The 24,799-nt window shown below is 45.3% G+C and overlaps 1 protein-coding gene across 1 annotated transcript in view; it reads right to left on the bottom strand.

Annotated features, from left to right (window-relative positions):
- Window positions 1-24,799, bottom strand: part of LOXHD1 (lipoxygenase homology PLAT domains 1) — a 218,633-nt gene that overhangs the window by 6,680 nt on the left and 187,154 nt on the right. Inside the window, exons 37-40 of the mRNA XM_082353369.1 lie at window positions 23,493-23,678; window positions 8,918-9,088; window positions 2,785-2,917; window positions 1,272-1,430 (exon numbers count right to left, since the gene is read on the bottom strand). Coding sequence (XP_082209495.1) covers window positions 1,272-1,430; window positions 2,785-2,917; window positions 8,918-9,088; window positions 23,493-23,678 — 649 coding nt within the window. The remainder of the gene's footprint in view (window positions 1-1,271; window positions 1,431-2,784; window positions 2,918-8,917; window positions 9,089-23,492; window positions 23,679-24,799) is intronic.

Here is a 24,799-nt window from a genome sequence, read left to right as displayed (position 1 = left end):
GATGGCGGCTTTGGGAGGTAATCAGGTTTTGATGAGGTCCTGAGGGTGGGGACCCATGATGGGATTAGTGCCCTTATAAGAAGAGGAAGAGACTGCCAGATCTCCCTCTCTCTTTCTCTGCCATGCGAGTACACAGTGAGCTAGGAAGAGAGGCCTCATAAGAACCCAACCCTGCTGGCACCCTGATTTCTGACTTCCAGCCTCCAGAACTGTGAGAAAAGAATGCCTGTTGTTTGAGCCACCCAGTCTGTAGATTCAGTTATGGCAGCCTGAGATGGCTAAGACAGAAGTTCAAATGGGAGAACCTTTCCTGCTTAATTCCCAAAGTGGAAGCTTGGTCAGAGGCAGCCAATTCCAGGGATCCTGAAGGTGGCAGGCCGAATGTGGACAGACATTTCTCTGAGAAGCTGGGCTCCTGAAGGCTGGAGCCTGAAGCTGGGACCTGCCTGGTCAGGCAGGGCTGCTGCTTCTGTCCCATGCGCTTCTTGTGAAAGGAGTTGCCAGGAGCAGGGCCAGGCCGGGAGGGGCACGAGGGGAGCTCGGAGGGGCCGGCAGTGGTTCTGGGGGGATGTCCAACTGCCTTAGTTGCTCTTTGGGTCTACCCTCCCCGAGGCATGCGCTGCCCTTGGCCTCCCCTTCCTCATCTCCTGGTTCCTTCTTAGTGTCTTTCCTGCCTTCCAGAGCCTCAGGGCTCTTTCTGTCTTCCAACGTGGTTACCAAGTGGTTTTAATTAGAAAAACTGATGGCTGTGAACTGTTACCCAGGTAACTAAGACCCTTAATCCTCCAGAAATGCCTGAGTCCCCAGAAGGCCTTGGTGGGGGAAATGTAAATCTCCTTATCTGGGGTCCTCAGGGCCGGTGGGCCATGGGATTACTCCAGCTGGTCTCTACTCTGCCCACAGGAATGATGGGCTTTCACTCTGACTGGAGCAGCAGGCTTCACAGCTGTACCTCTTTATCATTATACAGTGATAATGGGGGAAGGGAAGGAAAGACTCAGCTGACTGGCTCTTCTTTCCTTCCAAAGAAGCATCACTGGAGCACCCAAGGTCATCCAGTCTAGTTCCTTGCCTCTGGGGTAAGCCTCTGGTTCAGAAAGCTCGAGAACCAGTACAGCTGCCTCTTCCCTTCCTGCCTCATATGCCTCCTGAGTGAGGTGACCTCAGCCTCAAAGGGGACACCTCACACCCTGCCTTCTGGTCCAGCCACAGGCCCTCCCCGCTAAGGGCGTGGCACTTCCTGGGGAAGAGGGCAGAGGCCCAGGACATACACGTTGCCGTACTCCATCTCGGTGATGGTGATGGTCTTGACGTGCCAGACCAGCTCTCTCTTGGGGATGAACCGGTCCTCCCTGGCGAGGTGGCCCACGCAGAGGGAGGCAATGTCTCCCAAATAGACGCTGTCAAACTCAAATGTGTCTGTGGTCCCCCTGCAGGATGCAAAGATATGGCCAGTGAGAACTGCTCATGCCCACTGAAGGAAGTAAGCATTTACTGAGTGCCAACTGTATCCTAAGCACTGGTCTGAAGAACAGAGATAGAATAGCAAGCAAGACCTGATGTCAGGTCTCCACTGCTTAAGGGTTCAGTCTAGTTTTGGAACAAGACAATCATAACCATTAAAAAGCCCTTCCGGCTACTTGGTCCCGGAATCAATGATTGGAAATATCGGATGGTGTTGGAGGTGGGTGAGGTCCTGGGCCTTGGGCATTGGGTTGAAGAGGGTGATGAGATTCAGAGAGCAGAGGCGGGGGAAGGGAAGAGTCCTCTGATGTAGATCTGACTTGGCAAAGTCAAGGGATGGGAGCAGTGGGATTGGAGGTGCAGACATTTCTGGGGGGGGAGTGCTGACTTGGCTGGGTTCAGTGAGGGAAAGGGCAGTGGAAAAGAAAGGGGAGGGACAGTCTGCGGGGGGGTGTCAGCTCCGACCATCCCCACTCAGAGGTGGTTTGAATAGAAGGTACAGTGGGGTTATGGCAGGGGGAGACTATGGAGGCAATTCTGGAGGGAGCGGGGAGATGAAGGGGGCTTCTGAGCAGTTCAGAGGTGGCTCAGATGTGCAGGAGGAGGTGAGAGTCTCCGGCGTGTGGCAGGCAGCCGGGAGTGCTGAGCAGAGGCACCTGTTGCACGAGACCCAATTTTGATTTTCCTATAAAGCATCTTAGAGGCTCTCCCCTCCCTCCCTCCTAAAAGTCTATGCTGTCTTACATGATCCTTTTGCATTCTTATGGGTGAATGTCTCCCTTTTCAACTAGACTGTGAGCTCCTCATCTGCATGGACACAGGATAATGTCTGTGTGATTCCCGGTCCTGCCACATAGTGGGCTTGCTTTAATTAATTTATTAACTGATTTTTGTTGTAGTTTCCATTAACTTTTTAAAAATTGAAATACATTTGACATACACTATTGTGTAAATTTAAGGTGTACAACATGTTACTTGGAAACATTTATATATTGTACTGTGATTGCCATTGTAGCCATAATTAGCACTTCTATCATATTACATAATTATCCTTTCTTTCCAGTAGTTGGAATAATATAGATTCTAGTCTCTTAGAGGGGGCTCTCTTTAAATGACAGTCCTCTCTCTTCCCTCTTCTAAATCTCCTTGTTTCATCCCTTGGAGCTCGAATGGGGTGCGCACACAGTAGGTACTCAATAAATTCTTGCTGGTTAGGCCCATTTGTATATTTATGGCCCCCACTAAAAGGGTTGGTTCTTGGGGTCGCTCTCTTACCCGCCCCACCCATCCACATTCCCCTGTGGGCACCCCTCTTCCTACTTCCTAAAGGCCCGCTGTCTAGAAGAATTTTCCACGAGAAACTCTTTGGATCGGTTCTTCCTGCCCTCCAGGATGAGCCAGACGTTCTCCCTGGTTTCGCCTCCGTTGCCGGTTTCTATGACGATCTCATAGGCTGTGGTGGAGAAGGTGGGAGAGGGTCAGCAGAGGGGAAGCAGCGCCCACCATCAGAGCAGGAGCAAACTGGCCACTCCTTGCAGGTCCTACACCTGGTCTTAGATCACAGCCTTAAGGGGGGAGGGGGCGCAGATTAAAATCGCTACAACGGAGGCACTATAAATAGAACCTGCCTCAATTTGGGGTCTAGAGTGGTGTCCTCATTTTATTTATAGTAGCAATCTCTTTGCCTGGCAAGCATGGGAGCCACTGGAAGTGAAGGGCCAAACGCCTCTGCCTCCAGGATCCATGAGGTGGGGATGAGTTTTTGGAGAGACGCTGGGGCCTGGTTCTCAGGGATGGAAGAGTCTATGAGATGCAAAGTGGAGATGGTGTGTAAAGAGAAGGGAGGAGAGGCGGGGCCCAGCTACAGAAAGGGGAGGGGAAGATCCAGTTGCCTCGAACTTTCTGTAGCAAGCAGTCTCATTCCCTGTCTTGTCTCAGCTCTCACTCCAGTGTCATGCTCAGCATCACGACCTCCCTCCCCCGCAGTTCCCACAAGCATGTCAGCATTTGCCAAGTGTCAGGACTGGGCTAGACCCTGGGCGACACTAGAACTCATCTCTAGCCCCAGACAGAAACACCAACTGCACCACAGGACAGAATAACCTTAAACAAAGGGCCAAAATAGCATGGGAGGGAGGGTAAAGCAGGCTCCCATTACCTCTCAAACCTCACCTTCCAGTACTGTCTCCCTTGCTCGCTCCACTCAGCCTCCGTGCCGTTCCAGAACAGGAGGCACACTCCGGCCTTAGAGCTCTGCCTTGAGCATGTCCCCTTTCTCTCCCCACCCCAACCCATGTTGGCTTGACTCCCTCCCTCCCCTCCTTCCTCCCTACTCAGATGTCACCTTCTCACAGAGTCTGCCAGACCACCCTAACCACACTTCCTGCCTGATTTCCCCAGCGCTGGCCCTACTGAGCTCTATTATCTTCTCTTATCACCTAGTACCTTCTAACATGCTAAGGAGTTTACTTATTATTTTATCGTTTATTGTATTCCCCCCTCCCACTTGAATGTAAGCTCCATGAGGGCAGGGGGTCTTCGTTTTGCTCACTTATAGATCCCAAGAGCCCAGAACAGTGCCTGGCACATAGGCACTCAATAAATATTTGTTGAGTGAACAATGAATGATTGGGCTAATCGCAGTGAGCTTCATGAAGAAGATGGCATATGAGCTTGGCCTTGAAAAAGAGCCATGATTATGATCAGCAGAAAACCGAGGGATGCCCTAGGAGGAGGCAGCAGCATAAGCAAAGATACTGAGGGGCATGAGAGGGGCTTGAAATCCACATGATCCAGCCCCACTCCCCAGGGACCAGGCTGGGATGGAGCTGGCACACAGGAGGACACCATACTTGTCTGGAGGTTTCCCTGTGCATACAGCTCTTGCTGCAGTAAGTGAATCATTGAGGATTTGGGATTCTGGATCCAAAGGGAGAGCTTGATCTCTGTGCTTTTATCTCAGATATGTGATAAAGATAATTAGAAGGGATGGCTGTGCCTACAGCTCAATGTAACGTCAATCCCGGCCTCTCAGCAAACTGTTGCCTTTGTGACTTCTCTCAAGTCACAGGTAGAATGAATCAGGGCAAAAATGCCCACGATAGGGGAAGAGATCCACAGCACAAGCCCTGGAAGAAGAGTGGGGCTCTGCAGGTCCGACCGTTCACAGCCCAGGGACATGAAATGGCTGAGCCACTGCCCGCGGCTCGAAGCCATTGCAGGGAGGGGGTGGTCCCACTGCCATTCTGCTTTCCCAGCAGCCGGTAAAGTATTTCTGCAAACCAGACACCTGTGAATTCAAAGTGGATCCTGGGCATTGTAGAGGAAATGGTTTGTCAGCGCCCAGGAGAGGAGGCAGGGAGCGCTAGGAACCTGCTTGCTCTCTACGATCAACTCAAGTGGAACATTCGAGAAGCAGCGCATGTGGACCATAAGCAATCCTCTCCTCATGGCACTGGGGAGAAGGTAGAGAAGGAAAGTGTGTAAGTGAGGACATTTAGACAGATTAGAAACAAATGTGGCCAGCTGCACCAACGGTCTTTCAATCAGCATATGTCCACCTTGGAAAGTCATTTCATCAATGGCTTGATAAAAATGTGGAAGGCATGACTCTCAGTTTTGTTTATAGGTTGCTGGGAGGAAAGGACAGAGGAGGACCAGGGACCTGAAAGAGTGGGGCCGGTAGGAGCCCAGCCTAGGAGGGGTCCGTATGAAGCTCACCCCGGGGCCAACACCCCCCAGGACCAGCCCGGCTGGAGAAAGAGGCTCAGCAGCCCCTGTGCGAGTCACTCACATGAAGGGGCCACCAGCAAAGCTAGTGAATATGGTGAATGTGGTTCAGGTGGCAGGAGAGGAGAGAGGAGATCTGGCCACCCTTGACACCTTGCCTGGGCTCTGGGCGTGGCACCCTCAGAGGGAGATGAACCAGCAACCCAGGATGCACCGAGAGGATCCAACATCCCATCAGGTGAGCAGCTCCTGAACAGACAGGTGTTTGCCTTGAGGCCAGGACTGCAGGGGCACGTGATTCCATGGAGGAGCACCAGAGGATGCCTGGGCATCTGGTGGGCGTCAGGACCTTACTGCTCCACATCGCCTTCCCCACCTCATGTTGTCAGGACCCTTGTCTGGCAAGCTCCTACCAAGTGGTTTGCATGGGGCTGAGAGTCTCGGGCCTGGACAGTCAGAATTATTCCCTAAGAGACGCTCTGTTCCCTTCCACTGAAGCTGTTAAGTTAGAAGTCTATGGGGTTGCGGGTACCAGCTGCCATCTTCTCATGATGTAGAGAAAGAAACAGTTAAGAGGAAAAGGGAGACAAACATACTAAAACCATTGTAGCCTCTGGAGACAGCCAAGTCCCAGCCAGCTCCACCTGAAACTTCCAAGTTCTGGGAACCAATATGCTCTCTTTTTGCTGGAGCCAGCTTAGGGTTGGGGTTCAGGCATGTACAACCAAGGGTCCTGACCACTCCTGAAATTTTCTGTTTGACCCCATCCCACTGGGACTGCCAAAGGATAGAAACTTCAAGAACATAAATATAAAGATGATTTTTTTTTAAAACAGAGCTGCCTTGTGGAGCAGTGAGTCTTCCATCCTTGGGGAGTTGGCCATCAAGTTAGACTGTATTTAGGCTGGAAATGTTGCAGATAAGGCTGACTGAGCAGCCCTAAAAGGCTTCAGGTGGGGGTGGATAAGAAGGAGGAGGGCTGTAAAGAGGGAGACATTGGTCTTGTTGGAGGATGTTCCAGAGAGAGATATTTTTGTCCTTCCAGGTGTGCATGTGTGTATGCATGCGTGTGTGTGTGTGTGTGTATGCATGAGGGTATGCATGTATGTGTGTGTGCTGTGTGCATGTGTATGCACATATGAGCATGTGATCCTACTGTTCAGGACTTAGCCTGGATTGATTACAACAAAATCTCTGGGGTGAGACTCAGACATCAGTATTACTTGAAGGCTGCCAATGGTTTTCAGCTTTGCCTGCACATTGGAATCACCTGCAGAGGCAGATGCTTGCAGAGGATGGGGAGCAGCTTCAGGAACCGCTAACAAGAGTTGGAGGTGAAGGCAGAAAACAGGAGGCTAAACAAGGTGGGGCAATGGATCCATCTGGAGTACCAGCCAGGCCCAATAAGGCTGCGGTGGTACGATGAGTCCTGGTCTTGGAATCAGGATATATGAGTCCTAATAGCTATGGTTGGCCTTAGACATGTCACTTAACCTTTCAGGTTTTTGGTTTTCCTTACCTATGATATAGAGGGGTGAATTTTCCCCCTATCTAACTCATAGGGTGGGAGTGGGGTGGCGAGGACCCGGTGAGAGCAGGGGATGTGTGGAATGCTTTCACACACGTGAAGCTCTGTTCAAGTATGAGAGCATGTTTATTCTCACAAGCCAAGTGCCCAGAGGTGCCCCTGGGGACACAGACACAGAATGTAAGTGCCACGAGGGCAGGGTCTCTGCTTTATTCATTAGTGTGTCCCCAGAACCCACACTAGGCCGTGGCACTTAGTAGGTTTTCAATAAGTATTTGCCAAGTGGTTAAATAAAATTAGCTGAGGGTTGAAATGATTGGCTTGAACTGCGTCCCTGGCTCTCCCCAGGATAAGCCTCCATCTTAGGACATGGGTGTCACTGTCCCCCTGTGGGCAGCCTAGAGGGCGCCACTCTGCCCTCTGCAGGCTCCTGGTAAAGACGGACTGATCCAGGCCATCTCCTGGGCTCTGTGTCCCTGCCCTCCCATCTCTGGCCCACACACATCCTTCTGGAAATAATGCAAGTGCCGCTTTCCCGCTGCCAATCTCCCTGCCAACCCAAATCCCATAGGTCTTAGCAGCTGTTTGGCAGGAAATCTGGGAAGGAAGCTCAGTGGTTATTCTCCCAGCCTCACGAATCTCTTCTCCCCTGAACACCAATGGCCCAAGGAACCTCTATTGCTTGTGTTGGCATTTGTATATTAGCCTCTCTCTCTAATGAGATTGTGAGGCTCTAAGGAAAACGACTGACTGCATCTTCTTCCATTTGCTGAGCACTAACGACTTGTGTACCTACTAAGTCCCAAAGCCTAGAGAGCTGCAGAGGGCTACAAACATGAGTGATTTTGTCCTCGACCTTTGGGAGCTTACAGTTGTGTAGGGAGAACTACACATGGACAAAGGTCAATACAAATAAACTAGAAATCACAAAGCAGTGTGCATCGCACTTAGCATCTAAAATAAACCTGGGCTGCCAGTAACTTCCCAGTAAGTGTAATTACAGAAGCTGAGAGTTCACCCTCTGAATTAGGGCAGGAATCCCCATGCAGTAAAGCTGACAGATGAGTAGTTGGCCCTTGTTTGAATGCTCCCAGGGACATCAGTGTTCACTACCTCTTGACGTAGCTAAGTCCATCATTGGGTAGTTTGGACGGCATGGTGGAGAAGGCTGAGTGGCTTTCCACCAAGGATCCATGCTTCCCATGCCACGTGGTGTACAGTGCTTGCCAGGGAGTGACTGTCCAGCCAGGTATGCCATTACCCAGATGCCTTTACATCTAGGTAGAGCTGCATGACTAATAGAATGTGAGTTAATATAAGAAGGTAGGGGAGTGTGCCTTCTCCATGCTCTCTTCCCTCTGCAAGGAATGTGGGAGTCACGTGTTGAAAATGTCAGACAGGTGAGAAGAGCTTGGGTCCCTGAATCACAGTGTGGAAGGCCTCTTGCCAAACACTCGCACTGGACAGTTTATTACGTGAGTGAGAAACAAATTTTGTTGTATTTAGCCATTGAGATTTGGGGGTTTATGTCTTCATGCAGCTAGTGTTACCTTAATAGCTAAGGTTGGAAAATCCTTTCTTCACATCAGGCTGTGCTATTGATAAGCCTTTGTCAAATCTGTTGGACGCAGATACTAGCATCCGTATGAAAGAAACACTCCCCTGGTCCTGGATGGCCATCCACCTTAGGGACCAATTACTCTTTCCCTTTAAACATCCCCTGAGGAAGGAACCAAAGAGAAAGTGGTTGGTGGAGAAGCTGGCTGCCCTGCACATTCTGTTTCCGGGAAGGCTTGATTTGGTGGCTGTTGTCATAGACATCAGTTGGAGAGAGTCCATGACAAAAAAATAAACCAGAGGGAGCATCACATCAAACTGCCCAGCCCAGCCCTCAGGGCAGAGTAAGCTTGTCCCCTATGGGTTTTCCTCTACCTAATTAGTCCCTGTGATTTGGGACCATGAGCTGGTACCAGTATCTTGGCTGTTCCAGGTCCACGAAACAACATTTAGCGTGCTTACTTATGTACCTCTCCAATATTATTTCCTTCATTGGGCATCTGATTTCCCTGCAGCTGTAAGGGTTCCTTCTTTAGATTTTCCAACATTGTTCCCACCTCCCTCCTGAGCTAACTCTCGTTTAACTGAAGATTCAGCCCAGGCTGAATCTAAGCAGGGCCCACCGGTCTCCCCACGTACTGGTCTCCTCCAGTTCATCGTGGATCTCATTGTTGGCACAGGCAAAGTCGCGGACCGTCTGCCTGTCGCCCTCATTCTTGGAGAGCCAGCAGTCACATTGGAAACGGAAGGTCTCATCGCGGGAATTGTCCTTCACGTCGACATAGCTCAGGTGCCAGCCAGGAAATATCCCTGTAGGAAAGAGACATGGAGACTGGGAGCTGAACGTGCTCTCTCTCCCTCCCCTATTAGACTTCCACTCCCCCTGCCCACTGGCTGTGTGGCCCTGGACAAGTTCTCTGTCCTCCTGGGCCTTTGTCTACTTGTTGATGAAATGAAGGGTTGGGTTGGATTATCTCTGAGACACTTCTAGCCCAGAGGCTATAATTCTCTTGCAAAATCTTAACTTGGGTTCATGAACTCTTAGAGGGTCCGTGTATGTCATTTAATATGTATATGCCCATAGTATGTCCACAAGGTAACCCTACAAGGAAGGCATGTATATATTCTATTCTCACATCTTGCCTTCTCTTGTCACCTGGGGCCATGGGGGAGTCCCACTGTCCCCACCAAAAAGCCATTCTCTAGGATCAGACACTGCTCAAAGCAACAACTCTAGATCTTGCCATTGGTCTCAAGGGTTATAAACACAAAGAGACACACAAAGATGGACACACACTTCCAGTTGCCCAGTCCACAGGGAGTAGATATTAAGGCTCATGGGCAGAGCATACATACTGGCAGTCCTAGTATAGCTTCATTCCCAGTGTAAAAAGTACTTCATATGTTTTAAAACATAGATCTTTACTGAAAGTGGAAAACAGCGAGTCCTAAAACAAGTTAAATTTTAAAATAGTTCTGTCGAGTTAAAAAGTGGTGAGTTATTTTATCAACAAAATTTTTTTGCCATGCATATTTTAAGTTTTATTTAAATTCAAAATGTAAGTAACAAATGGTTAGTAATAAATTGAAATAACAGAATCCAAAGCAAGATATCTGGATTCATACCCAGAGCTGCCATATACATGCTATGTGACCTTGGGCAAGTTACTTCACCTCCCTGTTCCTCATCTTTTCAGAATCACATAGAATATAAGTTCAAAAAGATTAAGAAATGATGTAAAATATTTGACTAGTAACAGTCTGGGTATTCGTTTAAGTGGATAAATGTGGGCATCAAACTGCTCGAGTGTTTACATTCTGTTAGATACACTTAAGGTGCTTTATTTTAAAATGTCAGTATTTATGATAAACTTTTTTTTTAAATTAATTAATTAATTTATTTATGGCTGTGTTGGGTCTTTGTTTCTGTGCGAGGGCTTTCTCTAGTTGCGGCAAGTGGGGGCCACTCTTCATCGCGGTGCGCGGGCCTCTCACTATCGCGGCCTCTCTTGTTGCGGAACACAGGCTCTAGAGCGCAGGCTCAGCAATTGTGGCTTACAGGCCTAGTCGTTCCGCGGCATGTGGGATCTTCCCAGACCAGGGCTCGAACCTGTGTCCCCTGCATTGGCAGGCAGATTCTCAACCACTGTGCCACCAGGGACGCCCATGATAAACTTTTTAAAACTCAATAAATATATTTACTTTCCTGCATTAGGACCAGTTCCATCTGTAAGTTTGTAAACTGGTTGCTTTCTGAGATGATTCCTGATACTATCATACACTAATTAAACTGCTTAATAAGGCTCGAAGTATTCAGTCTAGAGATGGTGCATGTCAGACCCATGGAAGCAGTCCTAACAGGCTTCGAGAGCAGAACGTAGGAAGGAAGAGGGAGTGAAGAGGGAGGCAGAGGAAGAGAAGACAAATCGTTGGTCCTGCTGGAAGATGTCCCAGTGGAAGACATTCTTTGCTCTCCCCCAATCCCCTACCCTGTGTGTGTGTGTGTGTGTGTGTGTGTGTGTGTGTGTGTGTGAGAGAGAGAGAGAGAGACAGAGAATATGAATGAGGTGATTCCCTGTCCAGGCCTTACCCAAATCAACTACAACAGGATCTCTGGAGTGTGACCCAGGCATCAACAGTCTTTAAAGCTTCCCAGGTGATTCCAATGTGTAGCCAAGGCTGAGAACTTGAGCCTGCATCGTAATTATCTGGAGGGCTTTGTTAAAACAGATAACTGGGCCCCATCCCCAGAGATTCTGATTCAGTAGGTTTGTAGTGGGGTCCAGGAATTTCTTTCTCTAACCAGTTCTCAGTGCTGCTGGTTCTGCTGGTCCCAGAGCCACACCTTGGCTTAATGTATCAGGGTCATCTCTTCTCCTCCAGGATGATGGTCTTTCTATGATATCATGGCAATAATGATCAATGGGAATCAATGAGAATTTTGTGTTAGTGTGTGCATGAGTGTGTGTGAGTGTTAGTGGAGGGGGATGACATTAACCAGAGAGGTGGGTCATCATGAGATCACTTCTGTTGCTGGAATGCACTCTTCACCCTGCTCTACATCCTGGGCAGGTTTGACTCCTGAATTACACTTCCTGAGCTCCAGGCTGGGTGGTGACAGAGGAAAGCAGTGGGCTGATGGGAAGGGTGGATTCTGGGCTGGCTTTGACTTTATCTACAGGCCAATCCAGTGCCCCAGTGTTGGCTGAAGACAACCAGAGGAGGAGCCTACCTGGCCCGGGTTGCCCTGCTGCTTCTTGGCAGGTTGCTCCCTTCCCTCTGCATCCCCTTGTCCTCTCTCCTCTGAAAGCATGGCATTGTCTCACCCCATCCCCAATTCTCTTTTCAAGTTTGATTCTGCAAAGAAACTTCTTCCATGGTAAATAGCAGGCTAACCCCAACCATTCTGAGATAAAGAAGCTTCATTCTCAGTTTCATGCTCACTGCGTATTTAGTTGCCTTATTTTGGAAATGTTAGATGTGATTAACAGGGATCCTACCACAACTTCCTAGACTAATAACATATCAAACATGGGAACAGGCAGCTCTGGGCAGGCTGATGCCATGTGGCTGGGTTCTGCTGGTGAAGACACCAGAGAAGTTGACAGACCCACAGTTATAGCATGGCTAGTTGTGTGGTCAGCACTACCTGGATGGTCTCCACCATAGACCAAAAGGGAACCATCTGAATCGCACCATTAGAGAATCCATTTCTTTACAAAGTCTCCTCTTTTAGAGTCTTACTTTATTTTTTTACACAAATATAGCAAACACCCCACACTGCCTGACATCTTACCTTTTCACTTACAATCTATACCAGTACATAAATATCTACCCATCCTTTTTCACAATTGCATGGTATTCCATTGTATGCACACAAAAGAAATTTTCTACCTTTTTCTTATTGATGGATAATTAGTTGTTAACAAGACTTTTACTTCTATATGCAATGGTATAATTACTATCCTTCTACATGCATCATAGTGATCTTTTAAAATCATAAATCGGATTTTGTGACTTCTCCATAGAAAACCCTTCAATGGCTTCCCAGCACTCTCAGAATAAAATACAAACAGCTCACTAACAACTCTAAGAATCGACATGACTTTGTCCCTTTCCATTCTGATTTCATTTCATACTACTTGCAATTTTACTTACTATATTTCACTTACACTGGCCTTTTGGTACCTTAATATATGAAATCCAGTCTTGCCTTGGAAACTTTGCATATACTTTTTTGTCTGCTTGGAACCATATACCCCAGGCTCTGAATGCCCATAGTGTTTCATCACTGAGGTGTCAGATCAAATGTCCTGTCTTTGGGAAGACCTTTCCTAACCACACTATTTGCAGAGGTTTCCTCATCCTCAATTACTTGCCATCACATCAACATGTACCCATTTCACAATCTGAAATAATTTTGTTTTTATTTCCTTGCACATTGTCTATATATTGTCTATCTTTTACTAGGTTGTAAGCCTCATGAAAGCAGGGGTCTTGCCTGATATATCCACCACTATATTTTAGTGCCTAGAGCAATGCTTAGCACATTATTCAACAAATGTTTATTGAATGCATGAGCGTGCACTATTAGTGAATAGGGAAGAACAAGGAAGAAGGACACTGGTGGTAACATTCTGTGAGTGGAGGGGGAAAATAATTCAAAGCCCCACCAGGGAGCAGTGGCCTGCGCTAGTAGAATTGATTATTTTATCCCAAATGTCCTAAGGTTTACTATAAGAAAAAAGCTTAAAAACTGAATGAGCATGGGGTCCCAATCTTTCCAGCCAAGAGAGGGCAGATTCTGAATGGGAGCGAGACTGACTGTTACATGCTTCCTGGATTTCATCATGCCATCTACTACCTGCGATTCCTCAGTGGCCTTCCATACCTGATGGGAAAAAAGGGCCCAATTCTGTGTTTTCATATGTAGGGCTTTCTTCACCCTGTCTCTATGCACTTCATTCCTTACCTCAATAAGGAAGACCCCTAATGCAAATCCTCCACCCCAGTTAGATAGATTTATTCAGCACCACTTTAGCATTTCCTTCCTCTTCATTAAGACTCCAAGCTATTTCCCTGCCATAAATTCCCACCTATCCTCTGGACAACTTAGGCCCCACCTCCTCCATGAAACCCTCCAAACTCCCCAGTCACATAGCATTCATCATCTGTCCATTCACTTGGCTATGAACACAGATGGCTTGGGAAATCTTTGCTATTGAGGTCATGAACATGAACTAACTCTTTTATGGTGATTTTATGCTGTGTCTGACTTCTCCAGTTAGATTTTTTTTTTAAACAAACATCTTTATTGAAGTATAATTGCTTTACAATGGTGTGTTAGTTTCTGCTTTATAACAAAGTGAATCAGTTATACATATACATATGTTCCCATATCTCTTCCCTCTTGCATCTCCCTCCCTCCCACCCTCCCTATCCAGTTAGATTTTAAGGTGTGGGAACCAGGTCTTATGACTTCTTGATTGCATCACAGGGATATTGACTTAATGCTCAATAAACATAGAACTGATAAATTATATTTACTTTCTATAGTGACTCTCAGTTTTTTTTTTTTTTTTGTCAAGCTAAGGTCCATGTGAGTAAACAAAATTTCTTAAACAAGATAAATAGATGGTTTGAAATGAGATATGGAACCATCACAGTCCTAGCTATTAAAGAATACAAGAATCTAGCTATTATTCTTCCACAGACACTTTCACATGTACATCATCCAAACTAGGATGCCCAGAATGACACACATGGATTCGGCAAATCTGGACTGCATTCTCAGCATACCCACCATACTGAACGTATTATAATATCTCCTTGCCTCAGTTTCCTTACTTGAGCAATGTGACTGGGTTAAAGTACGTGATTTCTGTGGTCCTTTATATTTCTATGAACTTATATTATTCAAAAGAAAATATATAAATTCATTCTGTGATAAAAAAAAAATTCTTCATCGGAGTTTTCAGAGGAAGCAAGCAAGAAGAACAAGATGAATTAGAAAATAAACACTCTGTTATAATTTGTTCAGTGTTGTAAAAGCTATCTGGGTAATTGGAATTAAGGGGAAGAATTAATCATTTATCTTGATTTTCATCTATGAACTATATTTCATGGTAATCAAATAGCCTGAGGGACAATTTTTTACAGAAGAATTCTAGCTAATAAGTGGATAAGAAATAACAATTAGAAAATCATTTGTAACCCTAATTGATCATCACTGGGAGAAGCCATTAGATGAAGAGTGATGGGGGGAACTTTACAATGGAGGAATCAAGCAGACAGCCCCTGGATCCACCATTAGATGTGAACATCAGTAAGACTGAGACAGCTGTGATGTAATATGAAGGACACAGGTCCCATTTTAAAGTAGCCTTGATACCACCTATAAGGCATTCTTGCCACAGAATGTTGAACCTGAAGCTAATCAAGCCTTTAGAGCTGACCTCCAGATTGTAGGAAATATGGGGCATAAGTAAGCAATGATACCATGAAGAAGCAAACAGGCAGGTCTGGAGTGTGGAAATTTTATAGATCATTGGACCCAGTTCCTTCAACAGTCAATGGCATGAAAAAATAAAGGGATTAGGTATGGCTCTTCATTAAAGGAGACTAAAGAAGCATAACAACTAAATATGCTGTGTGGACCTTGTTTGCATCCTGATTCACATAAAACCAAAAGTACAAAGACATTTTTTATGTTATTAAGGAAATTTGCATATGGAGTGGAAATTGGATGACATAAATAAATCATTGTTAAGTGTGATAATGGCATTGAGAAAATATCTACTTTTAAAAGAGAAGCATACTAAATATGTTTGGGTGAAATGACATGAGGTTCAGGATTTGATTTTATATCTTTCAGGAACCAAAAAGAAACCAAAAAAAGAAAAAAAAGGTTAAAAGGGTAAAGCAGGTATGACAAATCATGTGTTGAATCCATGTGATGGGTATGTGGAAGTTCATTATACATATCTAGCTGTCTTGGCTTACATTAATATTTAAACTTTCATCTCTGGAAGAGAAAGTTACTATAAAGAAGAAGTTAGGCACAGAACCTTGTTCCTCTCCTGACCCTAGTATCCCAACCACTTGGGCTCAATGAAGACACAAAAATCTTTCTTTCCCTGCGGATGATAGGATCCTGCTTTCAGATCCAAAGTCTGGTTGGAGAGGAGAAGGCCACTTCTCTGCTTACAAAGGGAAGAGATTAACATCAATGACTTGGGATTTCTTTAAGTTCAAGAGCCATTATGGGGCCAAAGGCAATCAGTCTTGGGCTATCTAAGGCAGGCATCAATTTCTTTGAAGAGCCAAAGTAGTAGCAACAAACAATCGTTAGGATGGCTTAGAGCTGTCCAAGGTGCTGAACTGTCTCCTTTTTTTCTTTCAAGGTTTTGACAGTGATGAGACAGATTTGAATGCAGAGTTTTTGCATAGAAGAAAAATGCAGAAAAATGCAGTTTTTTTCTTGAGAAAACTGAGAAAGTCTAGATATGTGCATAGTGTCTAAGGAGTGGGGACAGCCATTATTAGAGGACCTAGTGATGACCCTGAGGTTCATGGCCAGTACTCAATTTTTGAAAGTACTAAGACACAAGGAAAAATTCTGATTTGGGAGAAATGTGGGTTCCCTGTGGTGGAGGCATAAAAAGACAGGAATGATCAGAGGGACTGAAACAGAGGTATAAATAAATTCTATATTAAGTTCCTACTATATTACAGTCAGTGTGATAGGCATTAGGGAAAGAGCAATGAATATGACAACGGTACTCATGGAGCTGATAAGTAAGGGAGACAGAGACTAAGCACGTAGTTACAAATATAATGACTATTCTGGGGGACAGTTTAAGTAAGGTAAGGCAATCAGAAGAACTTACAGTGAGGAGGTTAGTACATAAGAGAGTTTGTTAATCATAAACAGGGAGATGTAATCATGGCAGGGTGCATGCTGGGAGTTAGGTCACAAGGCAGAAGTCTCAGGGGCTGGAATTAAATGTCAAGCACATAGTAGAAACAGAAGCTAGTCTGATGCCTTTTAGTTCTAGATTCTTCCTCTTTTTCCTGCTTAGAAGAATAGTTGGTTTCTGAGCCCCAGTTACCACTGAACTGCCTGCAGGGCTATGGAGACCCCAGCTGCAAAAGTTAAGAGCAATGAGTTTGTCAAGCAGATCCCAACTTGACACCACCTTGAGAATTATAGCTCTGGACCACCTCACTGTACTTTAAGCTGCTGCAGTTAACCTTGCTGACTTCAGGCTCTCTGATGGGACTTCACTCTGATTTGGTGCATTTTATCTTGGCCTAATGGCCTTGAATATTTTTCTATCCAGCAGCAAATCCTGAGGCAGATATTTTGCTGCAGAAAGGTGATTGAATTGGAGCCCTCAGGAAGTCTTCACTATTCCCTGGAAGGGCCTCTTCCTTACTGTGTTCAGTTCTTAGGGTTGCTGTAACAAATTACCACAAACTTGGTGGCTTAAAAAAAAAAATAGAAACTTATTCTCTCACCACCCTGGAGGCTACAAGTCTGAAAACAAGGTGTCAGTCAGGCTATGATCCTTCTGAAGACTCCAAGAAAGAATCCTCCTGGCCTCTTCCTAGCTCTGGGTAGCTCCTGGCAATCCCTGGCATTCTATGTCTTTGAGCTGTGTTCTCTATTTCCGGTCTCTGCCTCTATCTTCACATGGCCTTCTTCTCCATATGTCTCTTTGTGTCCTCTCATCTTCTTATAGGGACAGAAGTAATTGGATTTAGGAACCGCCCTAAGTCCAGGATGATTTCATCTCAAAATCCTTAACTAATAAAGGCCCTATTTTCAATTAAGGTCACATTCTGAGGTTCTAGGTGGCCAAGAATTCAGGGGGAACATTCGACCCACTAAATCTGCCTTTGGAGAATTACAAATGCTTGAAGGAGTGTCTGATAGGATGTGCTACATCTGGAGGCTTCTCAAACACTTAGAGAGGAGAAAGAGATTTCCCTGGGAGTCCAGAAAAGGATGGCATTTGGAGTCATCCATTTAGGCTTAAGAAGCTGCTACAAGCTGATGTTTGACATGAATTTAGTCACTTGTTCACATAATTATTAAATAGCTACTAAGTGCAAGGCACTGAGAATTCAAAGTTGAATCAAACAAGTTAGAGACCTACTGTTTAGAGACTCAAAATCTGCCAGTTGTAATTGGCAAGACAATTACAATTCAGCACAGTCAGAGCTACGAATAGAGATATATAAACAGAACAGTTCGGGAGCATCGAGTAAGGAGCATCTAATTTCATTTCATGTAAAAAGTGGTAGTTAATCTGGAGTTTGAAGGATGCATTAGAATTTATCAGGGGAAGAGAATTTCAGGTGAAAACTCATCTCTTGGGTATCTATTTATGAATAACTGTTAGCTTGGACAAAGATGTAAGTTATTTCCTGCCAGGTAAAATTTAAACAAGGGCTGGCCTCGAAGTTCAGAGAGCTAGGAAAGAGAAGAGAGTGAAGAGAAGAGAAAACCTTTTTAATGGAAGTTCATCTTAGAGATTTCTCATTGTTGCAAATTCATATGTACCACACCATTCACTGGATGGGCTGGAACAGCCAGGAATCAAAAGGCAATTCCACATTACAAAAAGGACAAGAAAACAGAGATGGTGAGGCTAGGTGAGAAAGTTTCCCTGACAATCTGTGTGTGTGGTGGGGAGGGAGAGGAGTACTTAGGAGGCAATGATGAACATTTTTGTCTTATAAATATGAATCCATAAATGACAGAAGGCTGTTTATCTTCCCCTCCTTTTCCCTTGTTACAGTGATTTAAATGTTTGGCTGCATAAAAAAATTTCTCATCAAGGGATTCTGGGAATTTGCTAGGGAGAAATAAACATTTTAAATAGTTTAAATTGCTTTGCTATTTGAAAACAAATGTAGTTTCATATTTGCTTTATTAAATTTATGCCCAGGAAACTATGGCATCATGAACCAACACACCACTTCTCGGGATTTCATGGCCAGTGAACCATCCTCAACATTACAGAGTTCCCCAGACAGGGTCCATCTCCCCAGACACATTCCCCTTTGGAAGTAAAAAATGTTGAAGCAATCCATCTTCCTCCCCTTTTCTTCCTCCTTCTCCTCTTCCTTCCCTTCTATTATCTAACCTCAAAGCTTGGAATTCTCAGGAATCTGCTCTCGGCCACTTTTGTTTTTCTCAAGCTGCACTTCCTCCACAAATGCTTTTATCACTCTCATGGCTTCAGTAATGTCTCTGCACTAACAACTCTTAGATCGATATCTCAGATCAATATCTCCCAACTAGTTTTCCTCCTGAGCTCCAGACCCCACTGTTACTAGCTATCACCTCTTAGATGTCTTCCAGACCTTTAAATTAAACATATCAAGATGAAGAAACTCCTCAAGCATCCTCACCATTCTTGCTCAAGTTTCCTTCTTAGCCAAACCTTTAATAAGCTTTCTGCCTTAAATATTTCTCAAATCTTTCTACATTTTCTCCATTCCCCACTGCTGCCATCATTGTGCAAAGCATCATTATCTCCCATCATCTCTTAGCCGGTCTTTTGAACTTTGTTTTCTTTTCCATTTAACGTATCCCCCACAGATATGATGATAATCTTCCCCATGTGACTACTGTTCTGAGATCCCCTGATGGCTTCTCAGGACAATTAGGATAAAGACCCAATCCTTGACATGGCTTATAATACCTTGCACAGCCTGATTCCAGTGTACTTGCTAGCTCCCAACCCCATTCCCTATTTTGTAGTCATTCTGAACTCTTCTTTCATTTCTGGAACATATCAATATTTTTTTATATTTCAGGGCTTTTATGTTTTCTATTCACTCTGACTCAAATAAGCTTCATTTTTGGTAAACACCACACCTCACCAAATGTCTATTCCTATCAGTACTTCAGGTCTTGGCTTAAATATCACCTTTTCAAAGATAGATCCAGTTGAACCTTATTATTTGTGTATTATCCATATTTACAAATTAACCTACTTGCTAAAATTTATTTGTAACCCTAAAATCAATACTCACAGTGCTTTCACAGTTATTCATGGACATGTGCAGAGTGGCAAAAAATTTGAGCTGATGCACATGTTGCCAGCTGAGGTTAAACAAGATGGTGCTCTGCCTCCTTGTTTCAGCTCTCACACTATGAATAAGTGTCCTTTGTGTGGTCTATTTAGTGCTGTGGTTTTTTCTTTTTACATTTTTATGCTTTTTGTTGGTAATTTTGCTGCTTTAAATGCCCCCCAAGCATAGTGCTAGAGAGCTGTCTAGTGTTTCTAAGTGCAACAAGGCTGTGATGTGCCTTACAGAGAAAATAGATTTGTCACATAATGTTCCTTTAGGCATGAGTTATAGTATTGATGACCATGAGTTCACTGTTAATAAATCAAGAATATATATTAGATGAGGTGTCTTTAAACAGGAACACACATAAAACAAAGTTATGTATTGACTGGTTGATGACCAGAGGCCTGCAGGAACCTAATCTTGTATTTTCCCTAGGAGCAGTGGTTCAGTGTTTGCAGCAACTTTAGAGTGCAAAACTACTGTGGATAATGAGAATTGGTTATATTTGATTTATTGACTGAAATCAATATAAAAACTTGTTAGGACTGTTAGGAATCATTAGCACTACAGTAGTAGAGGAACTGAAAGGCTCATGTTGTCTGGGAAGAGGACATGTCAGGTAGGAGGAGAAAAACAAGAAAGGGGGAAACATAGGCATCACTACAGGCAAACATTATCCCTGACTCCTGGAATGTTACTGCTTGACTTTCTGGAACATTCTCCTCAAATATGTGAGCCTTTGCTTTCCTAGATAGTTTGGAAGGAGGGATACCACATGGAGCAGGAATGCCTAAGAGGACTCTGGAAAGTCTGTGATGAGAAACAGATTGGGATGGAAGGAGAAGGCAGACTTTGAAGGTGTGGTAGCAGCAGGAGAAGTCATCCAAGGAACAAAGAACCAGTAGGGTTTCAGATATTTAGTCAGGTGAAGTTAGATTAGATGGAGTTCAAGATAGCAGCCTTTGAAGGCAGGAAACAGAGATGAACTCTGATCTTGGATCAGCAATTATCTGTCTTTTATTGCTGTGAGTTGAGGATGAGACGTATGGTAATTTGAACCATTTTGGCAAGCTGAGGGAAGTCTATAACAGTCCAGGCTGAAAATAGTCAGCCTCAAAGGTGGGAACCCTAGAAACAGGTGGCAGAGTCCAGAATTGAGAGAAGCCCGAGAGAAGTCAGTACCCTGGGCAGCTACACAGCTCCAAAGGCTCTAGCGTGTTTACCCAGAACTGTGGTCTTCAACACGGGCATCCTCAGTCTTTCTGGTCATCCCCTCCACCCTCACAACCCTGTGAGTGAAACCTTCATATTAAAAATGGCCCTGACACTGTCTTCTCTTCTTGGAAAAGGGATGGAGGTCATCATGGTCTACATGAAGTTCTTCCCTGCCCAGTTCTCTGACCTGACCAGGAGGTGATCAGGGAGCCCCTTGACCTCTGATCCCATCATGTGGTCGAACCCTAAGGGGATTGTTCAGACTGGCTGGGAATAATATTTCTTCCTTCTCAAGGCTTTAGTCCCTTTGTTTCTCTGTTGCTTCTGAGGTAGGGGCTGTGGAAGAACAGAATTAAAGGCCCTGATATTTCTCAGCTCTCTCCTGGGAGTGGGGGAGGTGGTGGAGTCTCAACTAAGCTAAGATTTAGTGAGTCTCCACTATGCCACAGGCACCTTTGTAGGCAGTTATGAAAATAAATATGAATGAGCCATGGCCCCTACTCTCAAGAGTAATGCCTTGCCAGGGTGTGTTGGCAGTCCAGAGATAAAATGTGCTTCTTTCTGATTAGGACAGGGGCACAATTCCCAGGAATATACTTCCTAAACTATGGTTTGCCTCTGGCGTGGACACTGCAACAGGAAACTGTTTGCATGGATATTAGGGTAGACAAACCCCATCCCCACCCACCCCCATCAATCTGGTCTGTCAAAGCACTCTAATTAGGCTTGTGGTGACACACACAATGGAGCTCAGTGCTTTTACTGAGCCCCTGGCATCTTGCTCAAACACTGAAGTGATTGTCTTGACTGAGTGATCCATTTGTGGAGTGTCATGGGCAGTGGCTCATCTTGATCTTATGAACTGTCTGGGGCAGGAGATGATCGTAATAATTTGGCTCTTGTTGTTAAGCCAGACTTTCGACCACTGGCCAACCTTCTACTAATTCTAAAACAATCATAATGGATGACGAGAGAGTGAGAAAGAATTCAGAGATCTTTGTTTTGTTTCCTTATTGGGAAAGAGTAGAGATTCATTAGGGATATTTTGAGAATATTTTGCAAGTATGTTTCTTTCCATAGACTTACAATGACACAGAATGAACAGGAGAGGAATAAGCATCCCCTTCCACTTTTCTGGAGAAGTCATCCTCCCTCTATACCCTGACAATAAACATGTATGGGGGACATAGTGAAGAGAGGTAGAAGAAGCTGTCCTCGTCTCCTCATCTTCTTTTTTGACCTGTTGGCACAGTGGCTGGTGAGGGTGCAGAATGGAACTGGCAGGATGGGCTGGTATCCCAGAACAGGCATCAGAAGACCTGGATTTGAGTTTTGGCTGTGTCTCTTTCTTGCTGTGTGATTCTGAGTAAGTTGTTCAAACTTCACAGGGCCTCAATATTCCTTGGTTGTAGAAAAGAGAGATGATTCAGTGCTTTTGTTGCAGGAATTCACAAGATTGTTTAAGGGTCAAATGTTTGTATCATTCATATTTAACAGAGCACTAGGCCCATAGTGGATGCTGTAAATGTTCGCTCAGTGAATGACTGAATGGGTACACTGAGGTTTGAAAACTGAGAGCTGTGCAAATCTTCATTAGATTATTGCTCTGAAGACTGAATACTTTCTCGGTGCTTAATCAGAGCTTATCCCATGTTATTGAAAAAATTTTAGTGTTTAACCCATGTTAAAGCTGCCAAGTTGGGCTTCATCAGATACCATGACAGACATATTGGTCGTCTGTCAGGATGTGGAAGAAGTAAGGACAAATACAACACTCAGGACACCTCTGGGCCTCTCATGGGGGAAACTCAGGAAAGACTGGAGAAGGATTTGAGTGAATAGCTTTGCTGAGGCCAGTTTCAATGGAAGACAAGAGGGTGAGTTAGAACACATAAATTAAGAAAGTAATGTGTCTCAAGGAGGTGAAATTTAGTATTTAACAACTCTTTTCTAATTATATAATGTATAACATAAAGACCCAAAGCCAGAAAACAATGTTCAGAGTGGCCTGAAGACAACAAAAGGATAATGAAAAAACACTGAACATGAACTTCAGCACAATTACAGATATGACAAAGTATTCCTTAGGTATTTTGAAGTTAAAAATAAATTTCTTGCTTGGCTTATATTCTACCCCATCATTCATATTTATAAGTGAATTTGACTAATTTTAGACTTGCTATTATAAATAAACAAACATAATCCTTTATAGAAAATCCATGGGAAGTGAATTTGGTGATGTAGCCCTTTTTTTCTTAATTTTTATATCTGAACTAAGTAGAATTAATGCCCTGACATCACAGAAGATTAAGGGCTACTCATCACCCTGGGGGACAGGGGGGAGCAGGAGGAACTAAAATTTGCCCAGAAACATTAGCTGTTCTAACTGATGGAACAGTCAAAATGGTGGCATTTGGGCCTCCCTGGTGGCGCAGTGGTTAAGAATCAGCCTGCCAGTGCAGGGGACACGGGTTCAAGCCTTGGTCCAGGAAGATCCCATATGCCGCAGAGCAACTAAGCCTGTGCGCCACAACTACTGATCCAGTGCTCTAGAGCCCGCAAGCCACAACTACTGAGCCCATGTGCCACAACTACTGAAGCCCATGTGCCTGGAGCCTGTGCTCTGCAACAAGAGAAGCCACCGCAATGAGAAACCTGCGCACTACAATGAAGAGTAGCCCCCATTCGCCGCAACTAGAGAAAGCCCGGCTCAGCAACGAAGACCCAATGCAGCCAAAAATAAATAAATGAATAAATAAATTTTAAAAAAATGGTGGCAATCAACTGCTTTTGGTTCCCTGTCACCCTGGGGTAGAAGGGTCCACGTGCAGTCAGGGAGACAGGGTGGGGCTCAGGTGGAGAGCTGAGGCCTGCCCTCCCTCCCACCTTGACCTTGAGCCTGAGTTACCTTTGTTGTCGTGCCAGACCCTCAGCTTGCAGAGGTGGCCCAGGCTCAGCATGTCGGAAAAGTTGAATGTGTCGGTGCTGTTCTGCTCGAACTTGTTCCAGTTGGCCGACTGCTTCAGGGCCAGGGTCCCGCTGTCCCCATTCTCCCCAAAGATGATGATGAACACATTGGCATCAGTGCCCGCTCCTGGGGTGCACAAGACAAGGGCTCTGGGTGCTGGCTTTTGTGAATCATAGCTCTCTTGCTCTGGCCTCACTCTCGGGATCCTGGGAGGAGCCAGGGGGGCACATGGGCAAGTTCAGAGTCATCGAGGCCAGGGGTGAGGTTGGAAAGAGCTGGTCAGTGTCATAGGGCTCCCAGGTCTACAACTCTATCCTTCATCTCACCTCTGTGGCTTGTAAATGCTGCTGGGCTCACTGGGATCCCGGTTAGCAAGTGTGAATGGTTTGGTACAAGAACTCACCTAGTTTGGGGGAAATACACCCATACTTAAACATGTGCCGTGTAGACTGGCTTTACAGTTTAGAAATAAACTCCCTCCTGTACAATGTGAAAGTTCCTTGTTCCCAAATCTGCCTCTGGTTGACATTCTACACTAGAGCTTCACATCATTTGCTTAAGACAAATAGAGGTATTGACCCCAGTTGAAAAGAAAAGGCTTCTGGAAGAGGTCACTCCTTGAAGATTTTCTGATACACACCCTGTGGTTAAAAATGAAGTTATTGTTTTCTGAGAGCACATCATGTAGGGATGAGGGACTCGAAAACCGTGAACACTTGGAACTTTAAGCGAAGAGAGTGAAGGCTTCACTCTGAGGAGGAAAGGAAGAAGGGAGGTGCCAAAAAAAACTTTGCCAGCTGTCCTGACCCATCACGTATGCCGGAGATGCTTCATTTCTTTGGCTGAATGCTCCTCTGTTGAAAATGTAAGCTACCAGGGCCAACAAGGGGCTCTCTCACTAGCCATTTGTAAGTAGTGTGAGTGAGTTTGCCAGATTCCTTGCACCAGCTGCTGGGGAACAGGCTTGGTATAGGGGAGGGGAGGCAGGGGGCATTGCTTTCCTCTCAGCTGCAGGCCTTTGAGCACGCTCATACTTTTGCTTGGAAGGCCCCTCCTCTGGTGTCCCCTCTGCCTCACCGGTTTCTGTTTGTCTTTCTGGGCCAGACTTTGGCACCACCTCTGGGAAGCTCTCCATGACCCTTTCCCCTGATCTCAGGCTAGGTAAGGTGCCCTCCTCTGGGTTCCCAGCACCTGTGCCAACTTCTGTCATAGCCTCACTGTCATTGCTGCACTCGAATGTCAGTCAC

The sequence above is a fragment of the Balaenoptera borealis genome (genome assembly GCF_965194805.1).
Source record: "Balaenoptera borealis genome assembly, chromosome: 14".
Taxonomy (NCBI): domain Eukaryota; kingdom Metazoa; phylum Chordata; class Mammalia; order Artiodactyla; family Balaenopteridae; genus Balaenoptera; species Balaenoptera borealis.
This window is presented reverse-complemented; position numbering and strand designations above follow the sequence as displayed.